We start from the raw sequence: 27,546 nt of genomic DNA, 5'->3' as shown, positions 1-27,546 counted from the left end.
TTTACAATTTAATATACATTTGCTGTTAATAATAAAGAAAACTGCTTTATAATGATAGCAGTTTGTTTAAGGTGGTTTAAGGTTGTTTAAGGTTGTTTAAACCTTGTTTAAGGTTGTTTAAGTTTAGCATAATTCATAGTTCATTATTAATATTTACAATTTAATACAAATGTTAATTTGTTTATTTGTTAATAAAGAATACTGCTTTATAATTATTCATTTCCAAACCGTGAGATTTGTTGCTTCTTCACTGCGGTATGAAAAAATCCCATACCGTCACAGCCCTAATTTTGGTGCTCTTGGTCATATTGATAATATTATTATTAAATTTTTAAAGGGCTAGTTCACCAATAATTAACATTCTGATTTACTCACCCTTGTGTTGTTCAAACCTTTATTACTTACATCTGTGGAACACAAAGAATCTTTTTTTTTTCAACAATGTCTTATTTTGTTTTCCACAGAAGGAGGAAAGTCATACAGGTTTGGAATGACATGAGTGTCAGTGAATGATAAATGAAACTATGCCTTTTAACCTGGTTAATTAAACTTCTTCTGTTGTTTGTGCATTTACTAAATAATTTTGCATATTATTGAGCATAAGCAGTTTGTAGTCATTTTAAAAATGTATGATTTGAAGTATGGATGCATATTTTGATATTCATGTTCTGGCTAGTAATTCAATATTTTTGTATTTATTTATTACATTATTTTTAGTCATTATGGCTGATAAATGAAAATAGAATATATATAATATAATAGGCCTATATATTTTTTTATTAAGAAGAATCTGTTATGGTGCTTGTATATCTTGCATCCCCAATTTTAAAGATTGCTCACATTGACTCAAAAAACAACAAGAACAATTTTTTTTTCTCTTTGAAGCAAATCTCTTTTTTGTATTTACACTCACACAAAGACTTCCTCATGGGTGTTAAATGTGTCAAACGGACCACAGGGGTGGAGTAAAAGTCTCAGATTAGAGCGCTAATCACAACAACGTGAAATACGCAGTGTGAGGTGCTGCTTGGTATTGTTGCCTTGAATCTCTCACACACAGACAAAACAGCAGTGTATTCCTGAGTGAAGTATATACATATTATTAGGGCTGTAAAGCGATTTTTAAAAAATCTATTTATCTATTAATTAATTACACGAGGTGGCAATTCATTAATCTAATTTATCGCCAATTAATCGCGCATTAAATTTGGCTGAGAAATTACCCCCAAAAGATAATATAAAGTCATTCTGTTAAATGAGGAAAACATCAAATTGACGTTACAAAAAGTAGCTTTAAAAAAAATAATTTATTTGATTCAACATGTTATTTTATTACACATACACTTTTAGGCTTCAATGGCCATGAGGGTGAGTAAATGATGACATTGATTTACTGTATATCTGTTATGGTTTTTTATTATTATGGAAATATGAAATTATTTTTTTTAAGGAAAGAATACATTAAATAAGAAACTGAAACTGCCAGTAGGTGGTGGTAAATGTCTAAATGAGTAAGTCATTGAGTAATTCATTCATTCGATTCGCTCAAATGGCATTCAAGAATGAAGTAAATGGCTCTCTTTATGAATGGGCCATTGAATCATTGGTTCACCCGATTGATTCTCCCAAAACGCGGATTCATTCATAAACGAAGCATTTTGCATTCTGCATTCTTCTCCTCAGATCCTCTCAAGCTCCGTCTTGTTGGAAGGGGACTGTCGGTGGATTGCCATTTTCAGGTTTCTCCAGAGATGTTCGATTGGGTTTAAGTCTTGGCTCTGGCTGGGTTAGTGGACATTCGCAGAGTTGGCGATAAGCACTTTTGCATTGTTTTAGCTGTGCGTTTAGGGTCATAGTCCTGTTGGAAGGTGAAACTTCTGCCCAGTCCGATGTTGTGGATGCTCAGGATTAGGTTCTCATTAAAGCTACAGTATCCTTATACTTTGCTGTGTTGAGTCCCCCAGTCCCTGCCACTGAAAAACATTGTAGTAACATTTCTTAAAGATGATCCAAGCGAAATTGGAATGCTCCTGAGCTAAATTTCATGTGTCCCAGAAAAGGGTACAAATACTTGTGCAATGTAATTATTTCATTTTTTAATTTTTAATAATTTGCAAAGTTATCAAACTGTGTTTTGCTTTGTCATTATGATGTATGGAGTCAACACTGATGTGGTAAAAAAATACATTTAAAAATTTTGAAAAAAAAAGAATACTTTTGCAAGGCACTGTATATATGAAGCGTGCCAAAATAAATTTACGTTTTAAGATTCTTTTTTTAAAAGGCAACATACTGCATAATAAACAAGCTTCTTATCACTTAGTATCACCAGACTTAAAAACAGCATGTTGTAATTGACCATGTCACCTTTCTTGTCCTTGTTCAGCAGGGTTTATAAGATCTTTGAACCCCAAATAATGGCCCAGTGTGAGATGACCTTTTTTCAGTGATGGTTTAGACAGTTCTTCCAGATGCCAGAGAACAAACTGGGCAATTTATAATATTCTGAGGGTGACCTTCCTTCCACAAAATATTATTTTGAATTTATATATATATTTATATTGAATCGGCTATTAGCTTATTGACCTGTTTTAGATGTGCAACATGGATTAACAGTGTGGTTGGAGCTTTTTCCTTGTCATTATTCCTGAGATAATGACAGAGAATTTGCTTACTTGAGTTATGTTGAACATGTTTAAACTTTGTGGCCCCTATAAAGAGGTTTAAGACTTGAATTCTTTCATTTGGCCCACACTAGGATCGCATCGATGAGCGTCTAGGACTTAGAAACTCCCTTTTCAATCACTATCCTCGTTTCAAGAGAGCCGTTGGTCTCGCATTGAGTGTTTGAATGTATTTACTGAGCCTTTAGAAAACCATCAGTTTAAGATTTATTCTTACATAAAATAAAGTTTGGAATTACAAAGATTTCGCAAATAATGTGGTATAACATTTGGGATTAATCCTTTAGCTGATTTTGTGGGTCTTGTGAAACAATTTGGAGCTCATGTAGTATAGGCTTTGTGGGGTATAAAAATTACATCAAGAGTAAACACACAGTTGTAGGTTGTGGAATGTTTCATTTGTCTCTCTTCTCACTTCTTTAAGGGTGCTCTGATCAGGATTTTTGGAACCGATCACCGATAGCCTGTAACAGGATGCAATATCTACCAATACCGATCACCAATACTGATCTATTTGAAGCCTTCTTTTTACCATGTAGAATAGTTTATAGGGATGCTCCAGTCAGGATTTTTACACTTCTTAATGTAAAATGTTAATGTCACGCTCAAAGTTTTGCCCAGAGCTAGGTGGGTCATTCAGGGACTTGTCACAGTGTTGTCTTCAATCCCTACACACCTTGGAGATATATGAAATTTGTGACTCTCGGGTCTTTTTGATGCAATTAGAATCGGACTGCAGTGTACATTGCAATTTGTGGAGGCTACATAGTATACTTTTGACTTATTCCCCTGGTACTAGCTACAAGGATGTACTCTGACTTTTGGATGATTACAACACGTTGTGGTTTGGGGCCAATGCAGATTATGTTAATAATCTGTGCAATATTCAATGTTACCCAATTCCAGGCCAATGTTTCTCTGTAACAAATCATTGAAATTGGCAGAATTGTCAAAATTCCTTTCCTCCCAGTAAAATTGTGGACCCTTACCCTGAAGCGAGAGGCTGATGAGAGAAATAAGGCGTAGCATTGGCAGTTTCAGTTGATGTACTTGTTAATGATGGGGTGTTTTTTTTATGATGTTATTTCCACATGCAAGTATCCAGCAATGGAACAGTGTGAGGTAATAATATGAAATAATTTTATTAAGTTAAGTTCTAGTACACTGCAGATTCCAGAATAATTTAAAAATCCATTTGTGTTGGAGGCCCCAAAGCATCTTCCTATCCTGTGAATTTAAATCTACTATAGTTGATTTGCTGTACAGAATGTGAAGCACTGAATATCACAGGACTTATTTAAGAAGAACTTATTTCCTAGTGGTAATGTTGAATGGTTTACCATTCTGTGATGGATGTAAATACCCTCCAGTTACTCAGAAACCTCATTTTCCAACCACAGTGATATATTGGCACATTCAGATTTTTTGCTTTATCCCCAGTAGAAGTCAGAGTTGTCTGTGTGGCATGGCTGTCTTTTTATGATGATATACTAATCAGAAGACAAAAAAGCTTCTTTAAGGCAGTTTATAGAACTTTGGTGATGAAAATAGGTGTTTCCTTGTAGAGCGCTATGTGTTTTGAGCAGCTGAAATTGTACCATTCTGCAGTGTTGACTATATAGTTGTCACGGGTGTGTGCGGGTTGAAGAAGACGATGGTCGACAGGTTCCAATTTAAACATAGATTTATTCCATTTCCAGGATCAGGTTAAGGTTAAGGCAGACACAAAGCATACACACAAAGGTGACGTATAAACAAAGTCCGACAAGGAATGACTGGACAGAGGGAACTAAATACACAAACCAATGAACACTAATGATGTGCAAACAGGTGAGACAGATGATGACGAGGAAATGAGGGAGTGAGATCAGGTGTGGAGACAAGAGGGATTCTGGGAGGTGTAGTGAAGACAGACGAAGAAGGAGGTGAATGTGACAATAGTTGTTTTTATTTTATTTGTATTTATTTATTTTTTACAAATGTATAGAGATTTATTTAAATGTGCTGCATGTTTACAATCCCATGTGTTATAGGGTTTGCAATCCTGTGGTTCTTGTACCAGAAATTTAAATTGAGGCTGCAGGATATATTCAATTTGGACATGATGAATTAATTTAGCATGAAATGAATAAGGCCATGGCCCATGTGTCCAGTCCACTAAAGTGTTTTTAGCCATCTGAAAACCTGGCCAGTGCTCTTCTGAAAACGCCTTGCTTAGCGCGGTTGTCACAGCTCAGTGTTTGTTTGTCTTCCTTTGTTCTACTTTCCCGCCACTCACTTGTTTCCATGGCAACCCTGATTAGTTCTTCTGTCTTACCTGTTACCTTGTTAGTCTTGTCAGCTGTGTCTCGTTTCCCTGATCTGTTTCCATACGTATTTAAGCCCTGTGTGTTGCCTTCATTGTCCGATCTCCGTCCTAGTAAGTGTGTGTGAACCTTCTGCCTGTCTGTACCTGTTTGTATTATATTTTTAGTAAAAGTTAGCATTAGAACTTTTTATTCTCCCTCGTCTTCTTCTGCCTGCACCACACCGTGACAGAAGATCGGTCCGCCAAAATTGGACGATAGGGTGAGAATGATCATCATGGCTCATCATTTTCCTGCCTTACCGTCACCAGCACCCTTGATGACGTGAGCCTAAGCAGCTTGCTCCGGATTGGGACCACATTCAACCATCAAATCAACTTCCCAGACACCACCGGACTGGACTGGAGGGAGACCTTCATTCGGTGTCTGGAGAGCGTCATGCCTCGATCCGGAACACAGCCAGATCCAAGGCTTCACGTCATGCCTGCCCAGCCTGAGCCCTCAGCCAAGATGGCTGGCGCCTCGCCGCTTGAGCCCTCAGACAAGATGGCTGCCGCCTAAGCCCTCAGCCAGGATGGCCGCCGCCACGCCAATTCCTGTTTCCCCTTCTGTTCCTGCCCAAAGGACTGTCCATGTTCTCAGACCTGTTCCTGTCCTTAGACCTGTTCCTGAAAAAGGCCAATATTAAAAAAAAGAGAAGAAAAAAGAATGGTCAAATGATTCATAAAGGAATTATTTTTCCAGGGGAAAAAATATATATAAATTTTAGTTTGGTGTTTAATGCAGCTCTCAATGTGACACCAGCCATTTTGAAGATGTATTTGAGCTAAACATCCCAATATAAGCCTAAAAGGATTTCAGGAATATCCCACTCAAGGGAGCGTCAAGGCAACTGCCACAGTGTCTCTCACATATTGTACAAATACACGGTTCTGACCTCAAGGTTAACAATGCACATTTACTAGATTTTAGTGTCAGTTCATATAAAGGGAGCAATAAAGTATATCAGACTCAGAAAAAAACAGGTGTTGTACACTCAAACAATGTTGTAATAACTATCTGCATTTTTATTTCCTCTTAAACCTGTGGTCATCAGTCCCACACATGCCAAGCCATGGTATTGACTCCTCCTTGGTGGTGGCCAGAGGCCAACAAATTCTCCATCCAGATGTTTTATTTTAGGTTAGCTGTTGATCCAGATGTGTTAGTCTGGGTCCGTGCCATTTATTTGCTTTTGGAGGATGTTTTAATTTCCAGTCACCTTGGAAAGAAGCTTGTGCTCAGTAGTTGGGTTGATTAAAACATTTTCTTTTCATGATTTTCATTCCTCATTTGAATGTAGTGTAATGAATTCAAGCCGTGTTTAACAACACATTTGACATAAAAATAGATAAATCTGGAATAATATCAAATTGAACATCACACACGTTTGTTAAAGGTAATTAGGCCATGTGTTGTGAAATCATTTTACCTGTTTTGTAAAGATAAGACATTTTTAAGATTATTTAGGGATGCATAAGGCTTGGATACAGTGTCATTATGCAATTATTGTTTTGTTTTGATTGGAACAGCTTATAAAAAGCACACTTGCACAGTTTAATTTAATGAAAATGGTCAATTTGAAAGTTGTTAACACAAATGTTCTGAATTTATGGCTGGAAGAATTTAAAGACAGATTTCCCCCAAAAATGTACATTTCCGTTCTGATTTACTCAACCTAATGTTGAAGTACCTTAAAAACATGTTATATTAAAATAGGAAGTAGTTCTTTGCTTCTTTAAGTCTCAGTGTCACGTTTGATCTGTGTTTGAGTTTAGTTTGAGTTGGACTTTGAGTTGATTTTGCATAGGCTATTCATACTAAAAGCCAAAAAACTTCACTTTAAAGAAACTGCTTGGAATGGATCCAGCCTTTATTTTCATTTTTGTTGCATTCACTGCGTGACACTTAGGTGCACTTGTTGGATGGTATGCTTTTATGATAATTTTAGTGTCCATACATGGAGGAAAAAACCAACCAGTATTTTATTAAAAATGTCTCCTTTTGTGTTCAACGTAAGAAAGTCATACAATAATTAATACATTTCTCTTTAAACCTAACAAGCAAAAGAAACTCTCTTGAGATTAAATTAAATACTAAGTCAAGCACCAGACTTTGTCCTGCCTGTACTGTTTCACTGAAATGAAGTGAAGTAGGGAAGTCACAGCACAAAATCTTTGGCCTGGCCGTAAAGAAAGCTTTTAATAGTTTGGGAATGAATTGAAGATGCCAGAGTGTGTTTAATAAGGGCTTGTGAAACACTATGCAGCATGCTGTGATTTTCTCAAGGGGAGGAAAGAACTTTTTCTTTTTTTGCATGCTCTATTGCAGTGTCAAACACTATTGTGGTGTCATATTTAAAAACGGCCCCGTCCAACAGGTCACGGCGCTGACGCTTCTACATTTAATTTTAGTGCCTTATTATTTTATCAGCTGCAATAAGTGCAACAACTCCTGTGGGGAAAACCGAATCTCAGCCTGAAGAGACTTTAAATGTGATTTAGTTAAATAAATAAGCCTGTGGGTAATTTTGTCCTCCTTAAAACTATGGGAAAGTTGCTCATTTTCTATTTAGCAGAACTATTGATGTTTGGTTTCGAATGCATAGTCATTATAAATAATTATGTGTAACAGGACATTTTAAATTCAAATCTCAATTTATTTTATGACCAATCTGGATAGAATTCAAAACTGTTTGTAGACTTGAACTCCACATAGGACTTGTGGCCTTAAAAACATGTTACATTTTATGAGACATGTTACATTTTATGAGTATTTATGTTTCCTGAATGTGCACTTAGTCCACTTCTTGGGGTTTTATTACATCAAAAAGTTGCACATCTCTCCATTACTTTAGAAAGAGTGTGCAAAAGCTCTGAATACACTACCATATCTCAGGATGTTAATCATATTTAATGAGGACTCACAAAGCCTGACAGGCATTGCAGCAAAACTGAAATTGTGTGACAATAATAATGATAATTCTGATATGTGGGAGTTTATCATCATTCAAACTTTGGTGTCAGACTTATTTTTTGCTCGCATCTACATAGCGTCAACATTTTGAAGAGATGTGAAAGTTAACAAACGTCATGGACCACAGCTCTTTCCTGGGCATGCCATGCTAGCAAAGTCCAGACTAACTGGATAATTTGCCTGCATATGGCATATTATGCATATGGTTGATGTTTAAAATGGTTTTTAAGAAGATTTTTGTGCTGCTTTACTGTGATTATGAAATCCTTTCTATTTGCAGTGCACCTTGCCCATGGTATGCTTTTTGAATAGACCTTTTCTTTGAGTATTCGTTCTCATTAGACACATAAAAAGAGATGCAGCTGTTCAAGATGATTTGGATGAGGGGAAAATTGGCAGTAATCGTAGCTATAGCAGAGATTCAATGGGCACCGTGGATGCAGCACACCCACAGTCAACAGAGGAGGCTTTGGAATATATTGTTGTATTATTTGTTTGGGGAAAAAGCTTTAAGTAAATATGTCATGAACAATTCAGGCTTTTTTCATCAAATTTCCCTTTTTAATTTAAGGATTTATCCACTCATGTGACTAAGGGATGGTGATGTTTCTTTTCATTGGTCACAGCTTTTATGGAATATTGGATGTCATTCAATACATTTGCTTGCACCTCACAAGTTTACAGGAACTTTGAGCTCTGCGGGGTAGGTGATATAAATGGTGATGATGGTAAAGTATGTTTTGTCAACTGAGTTAAAAAACTGGGTTTTTTTATGGCTGTTCTTCATCATCATGATACGTTATTAATTTGTTTATTTATTTTAGTATCTTTAATCAGGGATAAGAGAATCTTAATTCAGCCTCCAGCTGTTTTAAGTGTGGTGTATTTTTTCCACTAAATCATCAAATCATGCTTATTTTACTGCTGTACATGAAACTTACATTAATCTTCTGTTGAAATGGGGTCCGAGGAGACACGCGGATTGCATTAACAGTGATTTGTGTACATTCTTATATTTTACATGCTTGTATAAAATGCAATCCACAGTCATCTATAAAATATCCCAAATCTGAACAATCCATAAATCATAGTCACACAAGCAACATTTAATAATGCTATAACTTTGCCTTTTATTTCATTTCCAAGGCTCTCTGAATTAACTTTCCTTAAAAGAGTCTCTGTGTGGTCAGACACAACTAATACTATTTTCATATGGGATGTTAGTGCAGTTTTGGCTTTTGCTGTAGAGTAGCAGTCAGTATTTAGCACAATGAGCCATATGCTCTATTTTATTTAGCGTTTTAAGCATGTCATTTGTTTAATAGCCAACGTCACACAAAAACGCAACAATTACTGGAAAGTAATTGATGGAAAAATGGAGCATGGTTGTAATTTATTTGTCGGTTTTTCTCTGACTGCAGAGGGCTTGTTGCCTTGTTCCATTAGCTGTGTGTGTGTGTGTGTGTGTGTGTGTGTGTGTGTGTGTGTGTGTGTGTGTGTGTGTGTGTGTGTGTGTGTGTGACTGTTATGTAAGCTTGGGTAATTTGACTCTTCTGGCAGTCTGAATGCCGAGTAGAGGAACTGTCTATGACTCCGACAAATACAGACGGTCAGCCCACTCTGACCCACAGACATTCAAATGCAGATGATTTGCACCATACTTTATTGAAGGAGGAAGGCTAGTACCATCTACACCAACTTCAATCATTGTTTTTATTCTTTTCTAACTGTAATTTTTCATCTAAGAGCGCTCAGCCATGTCTGGACTGATCATAATGAGGGTGACGCAAACCTCAGCCTGGCATTCGGGGTCTGAAGATGATGGTCTGGGATTATAAATCTCAGATTTTAGGATCTGAAATGGCTTTGCACATTGCAAAGGCGGTATGGAAAAGGGTGGTGGGTTCAAAAAAATTAACCTCTCATGCAATGCGCTCCTCTTACTGGAATAGAGGAAAGTTTGTCTGCCATCGGCAGCTGGGTGGAGAGGAGTCTATTGTTGCTGCTAGTGGCCCGCACAGAGCCAAGGAGAGGGAATTGGAAAGAACAGTTGGTGTATTTGTCCAGCTGATTCTTAGTTTTTCATCTGAGTCCCTCCATTTCGTTCAAGCCAAGCACTTTTCCATCCCTCAGAGCAAACGCACGCCCTTGCACACTCCCACGCAGTGCTCTCACAGATTTAGGCTCTCTTGTTTTATTGTTAGTGGATCATGTCCCCACAATGACGTTTGAAGCAAGTTGATGTCTACAGAACTTTAATTTTATACCGCTTGCTCTGGGCAAATTTCCATTTGCCAACTCTGTAAATATCACAGGCGGTTTATAAAGGTGGAAAATAAATCTGCCATTCCCTTTTTTTTATAATACCGGGTGCCCATTGCTGTGCATAGAAATCAGCTGAGATTGTTGTCTCTACTCTCCTCTCCTCTCCTCTCCTCTCCTCTCCTCCATTTCTTTCCACTCACATGAACTTTCTATCCTGTTATTAACTCATAGATCAGGATTAGGAAGGAGTCTGTGTCAAGAAATCAGTAACCACATTCTGAAAGAATTGTATTGTCAGTGTTTTTTGGTGCCAGGAATTGGTCAAATTTAGCCACACAATTTAATCTAAAGTCTTATTCTTATTGCTGTCCTTTTTCATCACACGTTTCTTTTTCTGTATTTTTTTTTAACCCAGAGGATCTCCATGGGATTATTCTGTCTGTGGGATAGTTGAATCATACTTTTCATTAATTAATTTTGGAAGTTCTTAATATAATTTTTAAATAAAAAGAGATTGCTGAACTAATTCCTGGCCTTTTAATCAGTAATTAATTGTTGATGAGGATGATTGCGATTTAAATTAAAAAATGGCTAAGACTCTCGAGGCTATTGAGAATTTGGTTCAGAAAATGGGATTTAGTGTTTTAGCAGTTCAGAAAAACTGTAATACAATGAGGAACAAAGAAACACATTACATAGTGGCGGGTCTATTAGTTGTTGGTTATGAAAATATCCAGTAGTGTGCAAAACTGCAATGAGCTGGCAATGCAACGAGCTCTCGATGAACAAAAACAGCATTTTGTGCATTACTGAGTTGATGCGGCGCTGACTAACTTAAACATCTTTGAGTCGCCACCAAGTGACCGAAATACAGGGATCAAAAGAAATGCTCAGAGATGCAGTGCAACAACACACAAAACTATGCAGTGATTGAATGTGAAAACCAGGCTTATAAGGGGTTAGCTAAACAAGGTAATGACAAACAGGTGAATGTGATCAGTGATGATGAGTCCGGGCAGTGAGTTATGGGAAATGTAGTTGTGAGGGAAAAACAAAAAACTGAATTGGAGTGCCCTCTGGCAACTCTAAAGGGCACTCCAGCTCATGACCATTACAGTAAATGTACCTCTTAAGCCCACCAAAATCTAAGTCTGGCTTTTTTTCATAGATATTGACATAGTTTATAAGAAAAATCATTTGTTAAAAATTAAGATTTATCTATCATTTGAAAATGTATTCATTAGTTGATGTACATTTTAGAATATAAAATTAAGATAATTTAGCAATAAAGTCAGAAGTCTGGCATGGGCTTAATTGGTACTTTGGCACCATTTAAGCCTGCATGTATTCCAAATAAGCCCACATCATCATTGATTCACAAAATATAAAAAATAATTGATTTAAAAAAAGTAAAACATCAATATATGTATTCAGTGACAGGGAAGTATTAAAAAAATCCTTTTGCTAATGTTTGATTAGAGCCCTGGGTGTGATGGGTAGTAGGTATTAATGGCCGGTGGTCTGGAGCCTTAAGTCGGCTTGACTGGAGTTGTAGCTACTGTAGAGTCAACCTGAAAGTTGTGAGGCTTCCAACTGACACTTCCGAGTGAGGTTTTCACAATACTGCAGTACTTGAAATTTGTATTATCCATTTCATTTATTACATTTTTAAGATTTTTTACTGAAGCTGCAGAGGTTATTTTTCCATGGTGCTTCTGATGAATGACTTTTAAAGAGGTCTGTTTCAGAGGAGCATGCAGTCTGAATTATGTTTGTGTTTCGAGCCTGATCCCTGCTCCCAGGCGTGTGATTTTCATTTGACTCAAGTTCAGCTACTGAGGAAGAGCTCTTATGCACCTTTTCTGCTGCAATGGAATTTAGCAACATCTTGTTGACGGATAAAAGGATGTCTAAACTGTAACCCTGGAGTCATATAATTTGTTATATACCCATCTTTAGATTTTGTCACAAGATGGCCTCAATTTGTAGGCTTCTTGGAATTGGATCAAGTCCACCTGGTGAAGTCTAATTTCAAGATTCTTCCAGATGTAAGAATGATCTTTTTTTATGGATTCTGTGAACTCAGGCTGACTGAGAGATTGGACATTTTCCATTAAGCCGTAGGTGGAAGGAAGAAAGGTCTACAGTAGGTGTATGAACTGATATTTTTTGAGGTCTATGTGAAAGATGTCCCAGGGGCCCTGCTCATCCAGCTACTTTCAATGGATCTCATGAGACCAGAAAATAAAAACTTAAAAGCGAAAAAGAGCAGTCGAGAGAGAGAGAGAGAGAGAGATTGAGCTACAGAGAGTATCTTTGCAAGCAGGGCCGCAGGAAGGGTTTTATAATCACCAAGCTATAGCTATAGCTATAGTTAGGGGGGTTGGGGGCCAGGCTCCCCCTATAAAACTTTTATTTCTCTGAACTACCTGTGCATTTCAAAAAGTTTGAAGGCCAAAAAATGGATAAGAAATAGCTTTAAAACCATGTCAGTACCATGTCAGTGGGCAGTAGATTATTTGTCAATACCTGCTCTCTCCTCATTTCCATCACTCTGTCTGTTTCCTTATCTTGCCCTGTCTCTTCCCTCTCTAAGGCTTTTAGTTTGTCTGTGTCAGTGAAGAGAGTAAACATGGGACTTTAGCCTAAATGTGTTTTATTAATCATTTTCTTACCCAAGTTGGTAACACTTTATAATAATGGCACACTATTAATCTTTAGTTAAGCATTAGTAAATGCATCATTTATAAAGCATTAACATACATTAATAAGCAGTTTATAAATACAGTTAAAAATGCTTTATTCTTGATTTATAAGCATCTATAATGTTTAATAATTTTATTTTCATACTTTATTAATGATCAATTTATGATTTCTAAATGAAGTATTGCATTATTTACAAACCAGTTACTTAGGAGTTGTCAGTGGTTCATATGATCACTTTGAAGGTGTATGAAAAATAATTAATAATCTATTTAAATGTACATTCATACATCTAAAATATTTATATGTTCTATATCACTGTGTTGTGTTTGTTTTCTTTTTCTGTTTAGAAGATAACTGAGCCTTTAAATCTTTAAATTGTACCTTTAAATTGTAAATGCTTTACAAGGCATAAATAGTCCTCACTTTAGATGAGCTCACAAAAAGTGTCTAGCATGCCGTCTTTCTGTGCAAAAGCTGGTGTAAGCATGGCAGGACAGAGTCGTGCCTTCAGTCAGCGCGGACCGCCAAGCTGCCAGGTCTTCCGCAAGGTGATGCCATTGGTCAGGGTTGATGTTAAAGACATTCATTCTCCGCTTGACGACATCCTTAAAGAGGAGCTTCTTGGGTCGGCCACGAGGGCGGTGTCCCACAGCTAACTCCCCATGGAAGATGGACTTTGGGAGACGTTCATCTGGCATACGACGTACATGGCCGATCCATCTGAGTCGCCTCCTCCAGAACATGGTGTACATGTCATGCTTTTAGTGAGCTTCAGCAAGGTGGTGTTCGGGACCCGATCCTGCCATGACTGGCCAAGGATCTGTCGTAGGCAACGGAAGTGAAAAGCTTTAAGCTTGTGCTCCTGCCGCTGGTATGTAGGCCACGTTTCGCTTCCATATAGCAGAACCGAGAGCACACAGGACTCATATACGCGCACCTTTATTTTGAGAGAAATGTGGCTGTTGTTCCAGACGCGAGACTGAATCCGCCCAAAGGTTGTTGAGGCACGACCGATCCTGGTATTCAGTTCAGCATCAACGGTGTTTTTTGCTGTCAAGGTTGAGCCAAGGTAGATTAATTTCTCGACAGCCGACAGCACTGTGCCATTTATGGTGACGTGAGGGGAAGCAGGAACGTTCTGAGCCATCAGCACTGTCTTCTTGAGGCTTATGGTAAGGCCGAACTCTGTGCAGGCAGAAGCAAAAGAATTGCACATCTCCTGAATTTCTTGTTCAGTGTGAGCCACGAAGGCAGCGTCATCTGCGTAAAGCAACTCGCGCACAAGGACGCATTTCACCCTGGTTCTGGCCCTCAGACGAGCCAAGCTGAAGAAGTTGCCATCATACCTAGTGTGCAGCAGAACCCCAACTGAATCAGGAAACGCCCGTCGCAGCACGGCCGAGAAATAGATGCCAAACAAGGTGGGAGCGAGGACACACCCCTGCTTTACTCCACAGCTGACATCAAACTCATTTGAGCGGGCACCGTTGAACTGTACGGTTGCCCGCATCCCATCATGGAAGCCTTGGAGTATTGCCAAAAGAGTTGCCGGACAACCGAGTCGCTGCAGAACATGGAAGAGACCAGAGCGACTCACATAATCGAAAGCCTTAGTCAGATTGACAAACACCATGTACAATGGACGTTGCTGTTCCGCACACTTTTCCTGAAGCTGGCCTACCGAGAAAATCATCTCCAAGGTCGAACGACCAGCACGGAAACCGCATTAACTCTCCGGCAGCACCTGGTCAGCAACGCGCTGCAGCCTTGGAAGGATTACGCGGGCAAGGCATTTTCCCGGAAGCCTAAGGAGCGAAATACCTCGGTAGGTGTTGCAGTCCTGCCTGTCGCCCTTATTTTTATAAAGAATGAACACGTTGGCATTCTTGAGTTCACTAGGGATGCATTTGTTCTGCCAACAGCATCGAAAGAGGCAGTGAAGCCGCGTGACCAGCACTGGCCCACCACACTTCAGCAGCTCCGCTGGAATTCCATCGATGCCCTGTGACTTGTTGTTCTTAAGAGCTGCAATCGCGTGCTCTATTTCCATTGCTGAGATCTCCGTATCCAGCTCGTTGAGGACAGGTAGTTGTGGTACAGCAGCAGAAACGGCGTCCACAGGAGTGCCATACAGCAAGCTGTAATGCTCAACCCATCTACCAAGCTGGCCTGGGAGGTCGTTGACAACGGAGCCATCAGTGGCTTGCAAAGATGCTGTTTTTTTGGCTGTAGGACCCAGAGCCTCATTGATGCCGCTATACATGCCGCGTATGTCCCCAGTACTTGCACACCATTCTACCTTCTAACTGAGGTCCTGCCAGTACTGCTCGTAGGCCTGGCGTGTAAGATATTAAACACATTATAGATCTGCTTATAAATCAAGAATAAACCATTAAAAGCAACATTTATAATCTGCTTATTAATGTATATTAATGCTTTATAAATGATGAATTAACTGTTTACTAGTGCTTAACTAATGATTAAAAGTGTGCAGTTATTATTAAGTGTTACCATGATTGGAATGGCTTCGTTAATGTTTCTTGTCCCGTCACATTGAAAGTTACTTATTACATTACATGAATCATGTAAATTAAATAGACTTAGGCTATTTTCAATTCAAAATGTCGAAATTATTCAAAGGTTTATTAGTTTGCCCGATTATTTTTGTCGTTCATTTAACATTTATATCCTAAAAGAACTGAAAAATACAGTATGAAATGTTTAGTTTAGCTACTTAAATATTATTTCAGACTTTTTGACCGTTTACTGAAGCATCGAGCTGTGCTGGAATTTGCGCTCAGCTGCTTCTGTGAACATAAAGCCCGCCTACTTTGATTTGATTGGTCATCTCAAATATTTTGACATTGACGAACGGTGAAAAACCGCTTAGATGAGAAGATCTTGGTGCTGTGCAATAACCTTGCAGCACTAAAGTAATGTTAACAACATATAAGGCAATTATTTCACAACCTTTATATATACACCTCGGAAAATGTCAAAGTCCACTGTTTGAAGTACATTTGTTTGTATCTACTGCATCATCTCCAACTGTATTTTTGGCAGGACCACTATCGTCAAAGATGATTGACAATTAGCATACAGTTTGTATTGGCAGTATGGTTCTGTTCTGGGCAATAACTCGCTGCCCATCCATATGGATAAGAGCAGGGAGCGCAGTGATAACCCCCTTAACATAACATAACCAACATAAATGTATTGCAGATATCATTAATTCTTAATGACAATGATTTAATCTAACAACATAAATCAAGATAAATGACAGTCTTATTTGAAGAGGAATATTAGAAGGCTGAGTCTTGACTGTGGATAAAAGAAGGAGCTGGGGATGGAGGAGGGTAATTATCTCCTGAGCAATGCGATAAGGCTGTTGATAATTCTGAATGGACCTTATATAGGGATGCTGTGATAGCTGATCCACGAGAGTCAGCTGATGCAAGCTTTACTGACGTGACCTGCCAGAACTGTGTATGTACAGTAAAAGGAACTGAGCAAAGTCATGCCTAGGTTGTTTGTCATATAATTTTTTCGCATGATTGACAGCTGTTTATCCTGTTAAGCCTCTTTGCCCTAAAACCATTAGCAACTAAGACACACCACACACCAAGATCATACACCACTCATAGAACACAAATAAAACTGGTCAAACATGTGCCACATCTTAGGGCCTGTTTACACCTTGTCACTTCATGCGTTTTCACAGATCAAATAGCTTTCCGATTGTGAAAAGACCAGGTGTAAATGACCTCAGAAACGCATTTGAGATGGATTAAAATCACTCAAACCACTTCAGGAGGTGGTCTGAGACTGATTCCTGTCAAAACTGAACAAGTGTAAATGCCTCTTGTTGTTGAAGTCACATATGTAAATTTTACTCCTCCCAACAACGCTAAAAAATAAACGGGTGAGAGTGTGTTATAGGCTATATGTCATGTTATAGTCAGATATGACAGCGCTACTGCAGCACGTATCGCCGCATATGAGCAGAGTATCTCTTCAGCAAACTGCCGCAAATGAAAGTGAAAATAAGTCGCAGACGCTCAATACAGAGTCATCATCATTAAAAGTACATTCATTAAATGATCTTACCAGTGCTGTTGCCGCACTCTCTTCTGTTGCGGTCTTTGATTTTGTAATTAGCTGTTGATCAGTAAAATGCAGCTCATATCTGTTGCTGTCGGGGACGTAAACTCCATTAGCCTAAATCTGCATATAGCGCTGGAATTGAAGATTGGATTTATATCCGTTTTGCGGAGACACATTTATGTGACCAAGTGTAAATGGAATCTTTCTGATAAATCAGATAGCTATCTGATTAGTAGTGACCAGGTGTAAATAGGCCCTGAGTAACTCTTACGCAAGTAGCCTATGTATGGATCAGAATATCTGAGGGTGCTTTCACACCTGAGCATTTGTTTCGGAACCTGGTGTGTTTTCTTCCTTGGTTTGGTTCGTTTCGACACATATGAACAAGGCAATCTTGCTTGGATCCGCACCAAAACAATCGGTCCGAGACCACCTGAACGAGGTGGTCTTGGCCCTATTGCAAAAAAACTGTGGGGCGGTTCGCTAGAGGTTCCTAACCGGAAATTTGCTATAAAAATAGCAGTAGTGTCTGATTCTGTGAGTGAGAACATTATTTTTCACAGTTGAAAACCAATAGAGCACCTCTTCATCTTAAAATGTTGTGTAATTGCGCTTCTTCATGCGAGAATTCTGTCCCAATGAAGCCTTGATTCCTGCTCTAGCTGCATTATAAAATTTGTATAGTGTTTCGTACTGTGTCTTGAAACTGTTAACATCTAGACAGCGCTAGGAGTTTAAATTTGATCCATGAATTTGCTGTAGTATTAACATGTAGTAAGAATTTAGTATATAATTTAAAAGTGGGAATGACGGCTACATTTGTATAGTGTTTGAGTGTGTCTCGACAGTTACAAATAAAGCCACAATAAGGTCATGGAGCGAACTTGTCACTCATCTTGATGAATGACGCAGAGGAAACTGACCAAGAAGAGTACAGTTGTACTTGCATGTGACTTGCGTGAACACATTTTGGTACGCTTTGAAAGGTTGCCTTGTGGAAGCGAATCGATACAAGAAGAAAATGCAACATTGTAACAAATCAAGTCCCTGTTTCGAAACAAAACAAACAATCTTGTGAAAATGCCCTGAGTTTGTGCAAAAGTGTGCGTTTGTTCATCTGTTTTATAAGCATTGATCAGTCAAGTATAGCCTTTCAACAAGCATGACTTTCCAGACTGATCCAGGGTGGTTTAACTAGCTCAAACAGCATAGTCTGTCTGTTGAAACACAAAATCAGTAGCCTAAGCCTCCCCTTGAACTTCAATCACTAGTGGTAACAGGAGGTGCATTTGAGAAGCTTTTTTGAGAAACAGGTTTCTTGTTGAAGTAGCCGAGGATTGAAGCTGATGATTTAATTATTTGAAGAAGGATATGGGTGGAAGGGGTGCCTAAAATATAGCATTCATTGTTAACATGTGGGAGTGATAGAACCTTCCACTGGGAGGTTGATGGATTTGATTTGGAAGCAAAAATAATGGAGAGTACAGAAATAAAGCAAAGCAAGCACACTGAAATATGGGATTAAATAACATATAATCAACTTTTTTATAGTAGGTCAGCAACAGTAGCAGATAGTTTCAGAAGTTTTAGAGGAAGCCCAATGCGACCATTATTATTTTATTATTATTTACATACTATTAAATTATTTATTAAAGGGGTCAGTAACTGGATTATTTTATTATTTTATAATGTTGCCTGGGGTGCCCTTATTATGTTAGTTTGATTTTTACATCAAACATTGTCATAATTAAGAAATAAAGGCATTTTTCCTAGCCTGATTTTAGCCTCTGATTTGAACGCTCTGTTTGAAGGGGCGTGTCTGCTGTGAGACTTTAGTGTAAACGCCCACTGCTGTGATTGGCTGACATGTTTGCATATAAAATAGCTAGTATTACATGTGAAACTCTCGGAAACTACTACGTTTTTACTATTACAGCTATCGAGAAGATTAACAAATCTTTAAATGTATTGTTTAAAGCATTATATTTAAATCTATTCCATCACATGAAAGGTTGCAGTGATGAGCTGAGCAGATGACATACAATCTGGTGATCGCGTGAATAAAGATCTCATTATTGCAACGCAGTTTTTGCACACTTTTGCTTCGTTGTGCAGTGTAACAGCGTCATTGATTTCATAACGAGATTTGCGCGCTGTGTGATTGATTGACTGACAGCTTGGGCGATTGGAAAGGGAGCGTTCTTTGGTCGCGTTCTTTCTATAACTTAATCACAGTTTTAATAGTATTTCATCTTAAGAGAAACGATGTGAAATTGATTGTTTAGTCACTGATGCATAAACAGTATTGAATGATTTTGAGAGAAAGATAATACTGAACTTGAATAATTATACACATCAGAAATCACTGCTCACAGATCAGGCAAATAAACATGGTTCCTTACATGTTTGTGGCGTTGCCGTGTCGTAAAAGTCTGTTTGCTGAGCCTGTGTTGGAAATTGTGACTGATTTTCTGTTGATTTAATAAAGCTTAACCACGCACTCCTAATATTGGCATCCGAAGGAAGCTTATGCAGCAACTGTCTTCTTCCACAACCAGGTACTGCACAATATTTTGTAAACGTTTATTGTTTGGTAGCTCAATCCAGTTTAGCAAAATTACCTCGTCGTAGGCCTATGTTATAGCATGTAATGCGCGAGTCGGTGGGCGATGCTAAACAGGCCGTGTTGAAGTAGGCGTTGATCTTCTTTTGCAGTGGAGGGGTTTTATCCTCTTTGACGTCATAGATCCCCACTTTGAAAAACCTGTCGTTCGCTGAGCATGGTGTCAATAAAAACTTTTATTGGACTAACAAGGAAGTTTTCAGTTCTGAAACTTACAGGATATTCTCATAGACAGTATAAGAAGTGGAGAGAGCCATCTCATTGGAACTTAGTTGAGACAGTTGAAGCCCATTTTTAGTGATTTTTGAGCACTTCCGTTCCTGACGCGCAGACTCAAACCGACTCAAACTAAGCTTGATGACGAGAGCAACCGGTCTGACAGACGTAAATCTTCTAGTAGCTGTGCGTGAAAATTGCCAACGTTAATCTTGCAGAGACGGGGAACTTGAGCAAAGAGTTCAAAGAGTTCTTGATGTAAAATGATGTTCAAGAACGTGTGATATGAATTCATACCCAATAGATATTTAACCGCCCAGTGATCGAATATTTTAAATATAATTTAAGCACTGGGAAATTGGGCATTGGTAAATATGCTTGCTGGTCACATAATTTATTATTAACATGATTGTAACTTGATGCACATAATGTTGTATAACGTTAATAGCGCCGAATATAACGTTAACCACAAAATGGCGTTAACTTTTATCTACACATCTACACGATTGGCATTGAGATTTTTTTCTTTTCTTACATTGCCTGTATAATTTCCTGATAATTTCTCCATCACCAGTCAATATACCGGCCGTTACCCATACTTGATTGTTTAATGAAGTAGATAAATGATTAAAGTTCGTGGATAAATGTCACTTCATATTCCCTCTTGGCTCTCAACGAAGGCGGTCACGTCTACTGTCTTGTACTTTGAGAGACTCTCGCTACACTGCTCTCCAAAACCAAGAAATTCCGGAAGAGCACTGCAGTGAGCCGCTCTTGCGTTCCTTCCCCGACTCACCCCATCCCACGCCTTCGCCGCTTCGTACCCCCAGTCTTGACAGGCGGGTCTGTAACAAGCGCCATAATGGCTGCAGGACCGGATGCTGCTTGCCTGGGCTGGACTGCTCCATCCCCCACTCCCAACCATGTTTGCAATGTCTTGTTTGTAGAGTGTACTGTTTATGTGCTAATGTTGCTGAGGTGTTTTTTCCTGTTCCCAGACTGTACTCCTTACAGGAGCATAGTCTGGGGGTTGCCTTTTTTCTCCTCACCTCTCCTCATGTCATGCTGTATTTTTTCTCAAGTTGGCTTGGCGCTGAATATAGCAGCCTTGGTAACACCTTATTACCAAAGCAAATTCCTTGTATGTGCACAACACTACTTGGCAGTAAAATTGATTCTGATTCTGATATGTATTCACTTGCCACATATCGAATTATTTCCAATTCCCCAAAAACGTTGTTGAAAAATTTCCCGTGAGGCTTCAACTTCCGGCTGATGGATTACCCCCTTGGATATTCTTATAGTATGAAGACCTCCTGTACGTCAAAAGCTCAAGGAAAATTTGTTTTCTCAGTTCATCATTTTTATTTCAGTTTTAGTAGTTTTAGTATTTCAGTTAGGGACCGTTCGTTATTTATTTAAGGGGCCACCGGAGGAGTTTTGAGATCTGTTGTCAAAAAAGACTTGACCCTCTCTTCGCCAGCAATAATTTTTCTATGACCCTCCAAAATGATTGTGAAAAAATGCATGACCCTCCCCGATAATTTATTGAGTTCTGTATTCGTTTGCGCTTGGTAAAGATGTTCAGAAGGCATTGTTTTTTTTACAACTATGACAAACGACAAACCTCTGCGTACGTTACACATCACACTCCACGTTTATGGTGGCCATTTCAGTAGATTTTACTCACATTGTTGTGGCAACACAATAAGCAACACTTCCTGCATATTACTCATCTAACATTAACGTTAACTAGTAACGTTATTCACATGAAATATAACAATGAGACCATTCAACAAAGCACAGTGACAGTGGGTAACGTTATAACAAATTAAACACATTTACTGGTTGCTATGGACTCGTCACTAGGCTTCCTCAGTCATTATATATTTTAGCATATAGGTATGACCTTTAAGCTGCCGAAGCTGAACATTATCCAAAACTCCATTTCTCAGACGAAAAAGCTTTTGTTTGCACAATTTCAAATCACCGGGACCGAAAGGATATTTGAAGAGTTGCCTACGTATTGGCGCCAGAAATCACATTCGCTCTTTGCTGCTAGTGCCCTCTCTCAATGGATTTCAAACTTTTTTCTAGAGCGACCACTGATTGATTGTACGTGGGTCATGTGACATGTGGAGTATTTATTTTACATGTATTTGAAAGATTTTTCAGTGTAATTTTACTCAAAGTTGATATCATCAATAATATTAATATGAAAACAGATTAAATTATTGTATTTTTTTCTTAAATCACTGGCGACCCATTTTTTAATGCTCGCGACTCACCCGATGGTCGCGCGCAGTCTCACCACTCGAAACCCACAGCGCGAGGCTCAGACCATCTGCTAGCGATGGAGAGGGGGGACTGAGGGAGCTACATGGAGCTACATTGGAAATATGCACCGAACAAGCCACTTTGAAATGTTGCTGTTTTCATGAATACAAAAATTGAGTGACCCTCCCCCTAGACTAAAAAAAAGTTGGATGACCCTCCCCTCAACAAAGAAAAAAAAGGCATGACCCTCCCCTATTTTCCTCCGGTGGCCCCTTCCATAAATACCGAACGGTCCCTTAGTTGTCAAAGCGACTTCTTATTTTTGTTAGATTTTTAAAGTTTGTTTTCTAATCTCATGTTTATATATTTTTTATATTTTTAGTTTTCTAAACAACACTGAATCTGACAGTAAATGTAAGGGTAACACAGGGTTGTGAGTCACATGCCAGGGGAGACTATGCCGAAATCAATCATTAAAAGTGAACAAAAAAAATCTGTGAGCTATGCGCCTATCATTACATTTACCTAAAGGTGGTACATGAATTGCTCCAAATGGAACTGGAAAATGAATCTACACTGGACATAATAAAACATACTCTACCTCATCATTTTAGATGGTTTGTTTAAATGTTTTAGTAATCTGATTCCATACATAAAATGAATGGAAAGTAAACACTTGCCGACACGGACAGCTCAATTCAATTGTCCATGTTTTGTTTTTCTCTCTACCAGGGGCTTATTTATTACAATTCATGACCGCTCCCACATCTCCACACTACTTCAGAGCTGGCCAGAGAAGGACATTCGTGTGAGTTCAGCCCACTTACATCTACACCACCCTGTACTATTACACAATGTACCAGAACTGTCTGACACAAATTCGTTCACTGTCTGACACAAATTAAAACTCTCCAGGGTTTCACCAATTCCAAAGACATTGATTCCAAAATTTATATGACTTGTACCGTGAAAACGATGCCATAAAGTCATATTAATCTGCTCGTTAAGCATTTAAAAGTTATTAAGGTAATGATGTCGCACCCTGTAGGGCTTTGGCGTGTTGAGGAACAATGCGGGGTTGCATGAAATAAAGCAGTAAAAAGGTTAAACACCTACTGCATTTGCATCACAATGTTAACGGGAAAAAACACGTTGTTCTTGCTTTGGGATCAATTGTGTTCAGTAATTGGATTGAATTACACTGCTTATCCTGTTATTTTGAATTTGGTCGTTTATTGTGAATATGTGAAAATGTGATTATAAAAGCAGAAAATCTGTTGTTACTGGAGGGCAGACTTACAAGCCAAACTAGCCTATCACATATCCAGTTATAAATGCATATGTTTAATCCAGGGCAAAAACATACAAATTCAATGAAGAAAGTGATTTGATAATAAAATGCTTAAATTAGATCAGAAAGCTATGTAGGGTGAATTAAAAGTGCGGGCTGCTATTGTGTCTAAAACAAGATATACACAGTTCCATTCAAAAAATTGGGGTCAGTAACATTTTATTAATGTTTTTAAAAGAAGCCTCACCAAGGCTACATTCATTTGATCAAAAATACAGTAAAAAATACCCTGTGATGTTAAAGCTGAGTTTTCAGCATTATTCCTCCAGTCTTCAGTGTCATAAGATCCATCAGAAATAATTCTAATATGCTGATTTAGTGATCAAGAAGCATTTCTTATTATTATCAATGTATAAATGTCACAGGTGTTTGCACAGACAGAAGACAAAACTGATCAATAAAGTTCCGCACAATGCTTTAATAATAATCCACACTAAAATGGTCCAAACGATGGCAGCAAACACACTAAACACAAACGTGACCAGATATCAAACAGAGGAAAAGGAGAAACTTAAGTAAGCCAAATGAATGAAATAATGATAAACACCTGTGCTGATTAAATTATTACCATGACAACAAAAGAGTGGCAGGAAACTAAACAAAGGAACACATGTGACTGAAAATAACAAACTAAAGGTCCATGAAAACAGAAACTAACTGAACATAACTGTGACAGTAAAAATCATTACGCCTATGGAGATTCCTCACAAAGAGAGCAAAACCGTGTGTGTGTGTGTGTGTGTGTGTGTGTGTGTGTGTGTGTGTGTGTGTGTGTGTGTGTGTGTGTGTGTGTGTGTGTGTGTGTGTGTGTGTGTGTGTGTGTGTGTGTGTGTGCGCGCATGTTATTAAAATATTACCAAAATCGTGGCTCCCTGTAATGCATGCATTGCTCAAAAAAAAAAAATTTGTTCACCTAATATTTAACAAATGATTTGGCTGTTCATGCAGTCTCTTTCGGAATTTGCTGACTGTCTCAATAATTTGGTTGTATTTTTTGCTAGGCTGTAGTAGTGACAGATGGAGAGAGGATACTGGGCCTGGGGGATTTGGGCTGCTATGGCATGGGCATCCCAGTGGGTAAACTGGCCCTCTACACCGCCTGTGGTGGAATGCCGCCTCAGCAGTGCCTGCCTGTTATGCTGGATGTGGGGACAGACAATGAGGTAGGCAGACATGTGGCACCACAGCCATCCAGACCGTGACTGCTGACACCCGCTTGCCATCACGCTCTCATTGACATAATCAAAGACATAACTATTCATAGCAACCACATCCTCTCTCATGACTTTAATCCACCAACTTGTTTGTTTTCAACTGTCGCAACGTTGCAGTGTTGTAGCAGAAGGACGTAGGTTACTGCTGCAGTAGCTGTAGGTTATTAATAGTTAGTTATGAATAGGTAAATATAGTGAGCATAAAGTCAGTGTCATTCTCAACAGGGCTAAGGGTGTGGAACTGCAGAAATAGAAAACCACTGCCTCATTTACCAAGGCTTTGTGCCAGTGTCCACCTGGCACTCCCCTTCTGTGCCAGAGCAGTGGCTAAGCCATGCCATCATAGATGCCGAATCTCAGATGGAGGGAGAAAGACAGAGTAGAGTGAGAAAATAAGAGACTAAGAAAGAGTGTATGACTTTCAAGCGTTTTGTTTTAGAGACACTTGTATTTTTGTTGAAGTTATACAGTAGCTTATGTATACAGTACAACTATAGGTCTCAAAATGACATTAATTTCAATTTAGTGGATTATTTAATCTGATTTTTTATAGACAAAGTAATGGAGGAAAATTGCTGGGCCTAGGTCAAAAAATATATATTTGACAGATATTACATTTTTCTTGACAGAATAAATCTGCTACGCTGCTACTGCTGCTGCTTTTTTTGCTGCTTTTGCAGAGCAAGTACGGAATTTGCCACTGCTTATACACACGACATGCTGCAATGAGCAAGCAAGACATGCTGCAAACATTCATGAATCACCCCTTTAGCAGATCTATAATGGTGAAGCTGGAGAAGAAGGAGGGTTTGTGAAAGCACGTTGCAAACTGCTATGGCAAACAATAGGCAATCATTTGAAAATTGACCAGCAAGCTCATTGGCTACAAATACAGCGGGAAATTTTTTCCAGTCAAAAGTTTGGAATAAATAAGATTTTTCTCTCTTATGGTCACTAAGGCTGTATTTACTTAATCAAAAACCAGTAAAAACAGTAATATTATTACAATTTAAAAGATCAAAAAAGCTAAATTTTCAGCAGCAGATTTCTGAAGGATAATGTGACACTTAAGACCTGGAGGTAATGGCTACTAAAAATAATAGTTAATTGTAATAATAGTTTTTATTGTATTTTTGATCAGCTTTGGTGAACATAATACTGATTACACGCTGCACAATTTCAAAGTCGTCAGATTTCTGTTCTTCTCACACTGCACTACTGTCTGGGGTACCATTTAATTGCTTTTGTGTGCAAATTACACGACGGATCGGCAAAAACGATACTCGGTTACTAACGTAACCTCGCAGCTAGCAGACCTAGAGCAGGCCATCTCGCGTGCTCATTGGCTGCCCTGCGGGCAACTGCTGCAACCTACCAGTGAGCCCGGCATGACGTCACGCCCAATGAAGGGCGCCCGCGCCTTCATAGCGTCATAGCCCGCCAGAATGGGCGTGGCTTAGCGTATAAAAGTAGGGGCTGTAGGCTGAATTCCCTGGTTTTTCGCCGACTGAAGTGAAGTCGCTCGTGGCGCGAGCACGGCCGGTTACGCAATACTCGTTCACTCTCTAGAGAGAACCGAGGTTACGTTAGTAACCGAGAATCGTTCTCTTACGAGAGGTTCTCTCGTATTGCGTAAGTTTAGCTTACGCTACGGGAACACTTTGTCAACGCCGTGCGCGCCAAGCATCCACCATGAGACCCCAAACTTTAAGGGGAACCCCATAAGTGGAAAAAATAAGGTGGCCAGCCACGCGGGCCATCACTTGTACATAAGCACACATAGGGAATACAGAGCAGCGCGCCGGTCTGTATAGACACATGGCACATACCCTACTAGTGCAGCTCAACCAGGAGAGCTGAGTCACGTGAGAGTGATCTGAGCAGGAAGATCTGGGCAGAATACACCTCTCCTTCAAACTGACAAAAGTTTAGCCTGCAAGGCAGGAACTTCTAGGTTATAAAACCTGAAAAAGGTAGACGGAAAGCTCCAGCCCGCTGCTACACATATGTCATGGATAGAAATCCCACTGGACCACGCCCACGACGAGGCCACGCCTCTCGTGGAATGAGCCCTGTTGCCCAGAGGGCATTGCAGACCTTTTGACGCGTAAGCAGTTGCTATAGCGTCCACTATCCATCTGGACAGTCTCAATTTCGAGGAGGCGAGACCCTTGGTGCGCCCACCAAACGAAACAAAAAGCTGTTCTGAACGCCTGAAGGAGGCGTAGCGCGTAATGTAAAATCTCAGCGCCCTGACAGGGCAGAGGAGATTCACCTCACCTTCACTGTCAGATGCTGGCAGAGCTGACAGGGAAATAACTTGCGCTCTGAATGGAGTGCCCATCACTTTAGGAACATAGCCATGTCTAGGTCTGAGGATGACTTTAGAGTCATTCGGCCCGAACTCAAGATACGACGCGCTGACAGACAGCGCATGCAGGTCCCCCACACGTTTTACTGACGACAGTGCAGTCAGAAAGACGGTTTTCAGTGATAGATATTTCAACCCCACGGAGTCTAGTGGTTCAAATGGAAAGGCTTTCAGGGCCTCGAGGACCAATGAAAGATCCCACATAGGAACCGACGGGGGGCGCGGTGGGTTCATCCTTCTAGCTCCTCTAAGGAAGCGTATGACCAACTCATGCCTTCCCAGTGACTGGCCGTGCGTCGATTCTGCGAACGCTGCCACGGCCGCCACGTATACTTTGAGCTTGGATGGGGACCTCCCCTTATCCAACAGCTCTTGTAGGAAGGTGAGCAGATGCGCCACCCCGCATGTCCGTGG

The 27,546-nt window shown here is 39.4% G+C and overlaps 1 protein-coding gene across 2 annotated transcripts in view; it reads left to right on the top strand.

The window, feature by feature from the left end:
- Positions 1-27,546, top strand: part of me1 (malic enzyme 1, NADP(+)-dependent, cytosolic) — a 107,944-nt gene that overhangs the window by 48,324 nt on the left and 32,074 nt on the right. For both annotated transcript variants that reach the window (XM_077217094.1, XM_077217103.1), the window contains exons 4-5: positions 22,929-23,004; positions 24,549-24,710. In XM_077217094.1, coding sequence (XP_077073209.1) covers positions 22,929-23,004; positions 24,549-24,710 — 238 coding nt within the window. The remainder of the gene's footprint in view (positions 1-22,928; positions 23,005-24,548; positions 24,711-27,546) is intronic.

This window comes from Siphateles boraxobius, unplaced genomic scaffold (genome assembly GCF_051911475.1).
Source record: "Siphateles boraxobius isolate OS27281-9 unplaced genomic scaffold, OSU_SipBor_1 12, whole genome shotgun sequence".
In the NCBI taxonomy this organism is placed as follows: Eukaryota; Metazoa; Chordata; class Actinopteri; order Cypriniformes; family Leuciscidae; genus Siphateles; species Siphateles boraxobius.
Note: the sequence above shows the minus strand (reverse complement) of the source record. Positions and strands in the feature narration are given on the sequence as shown.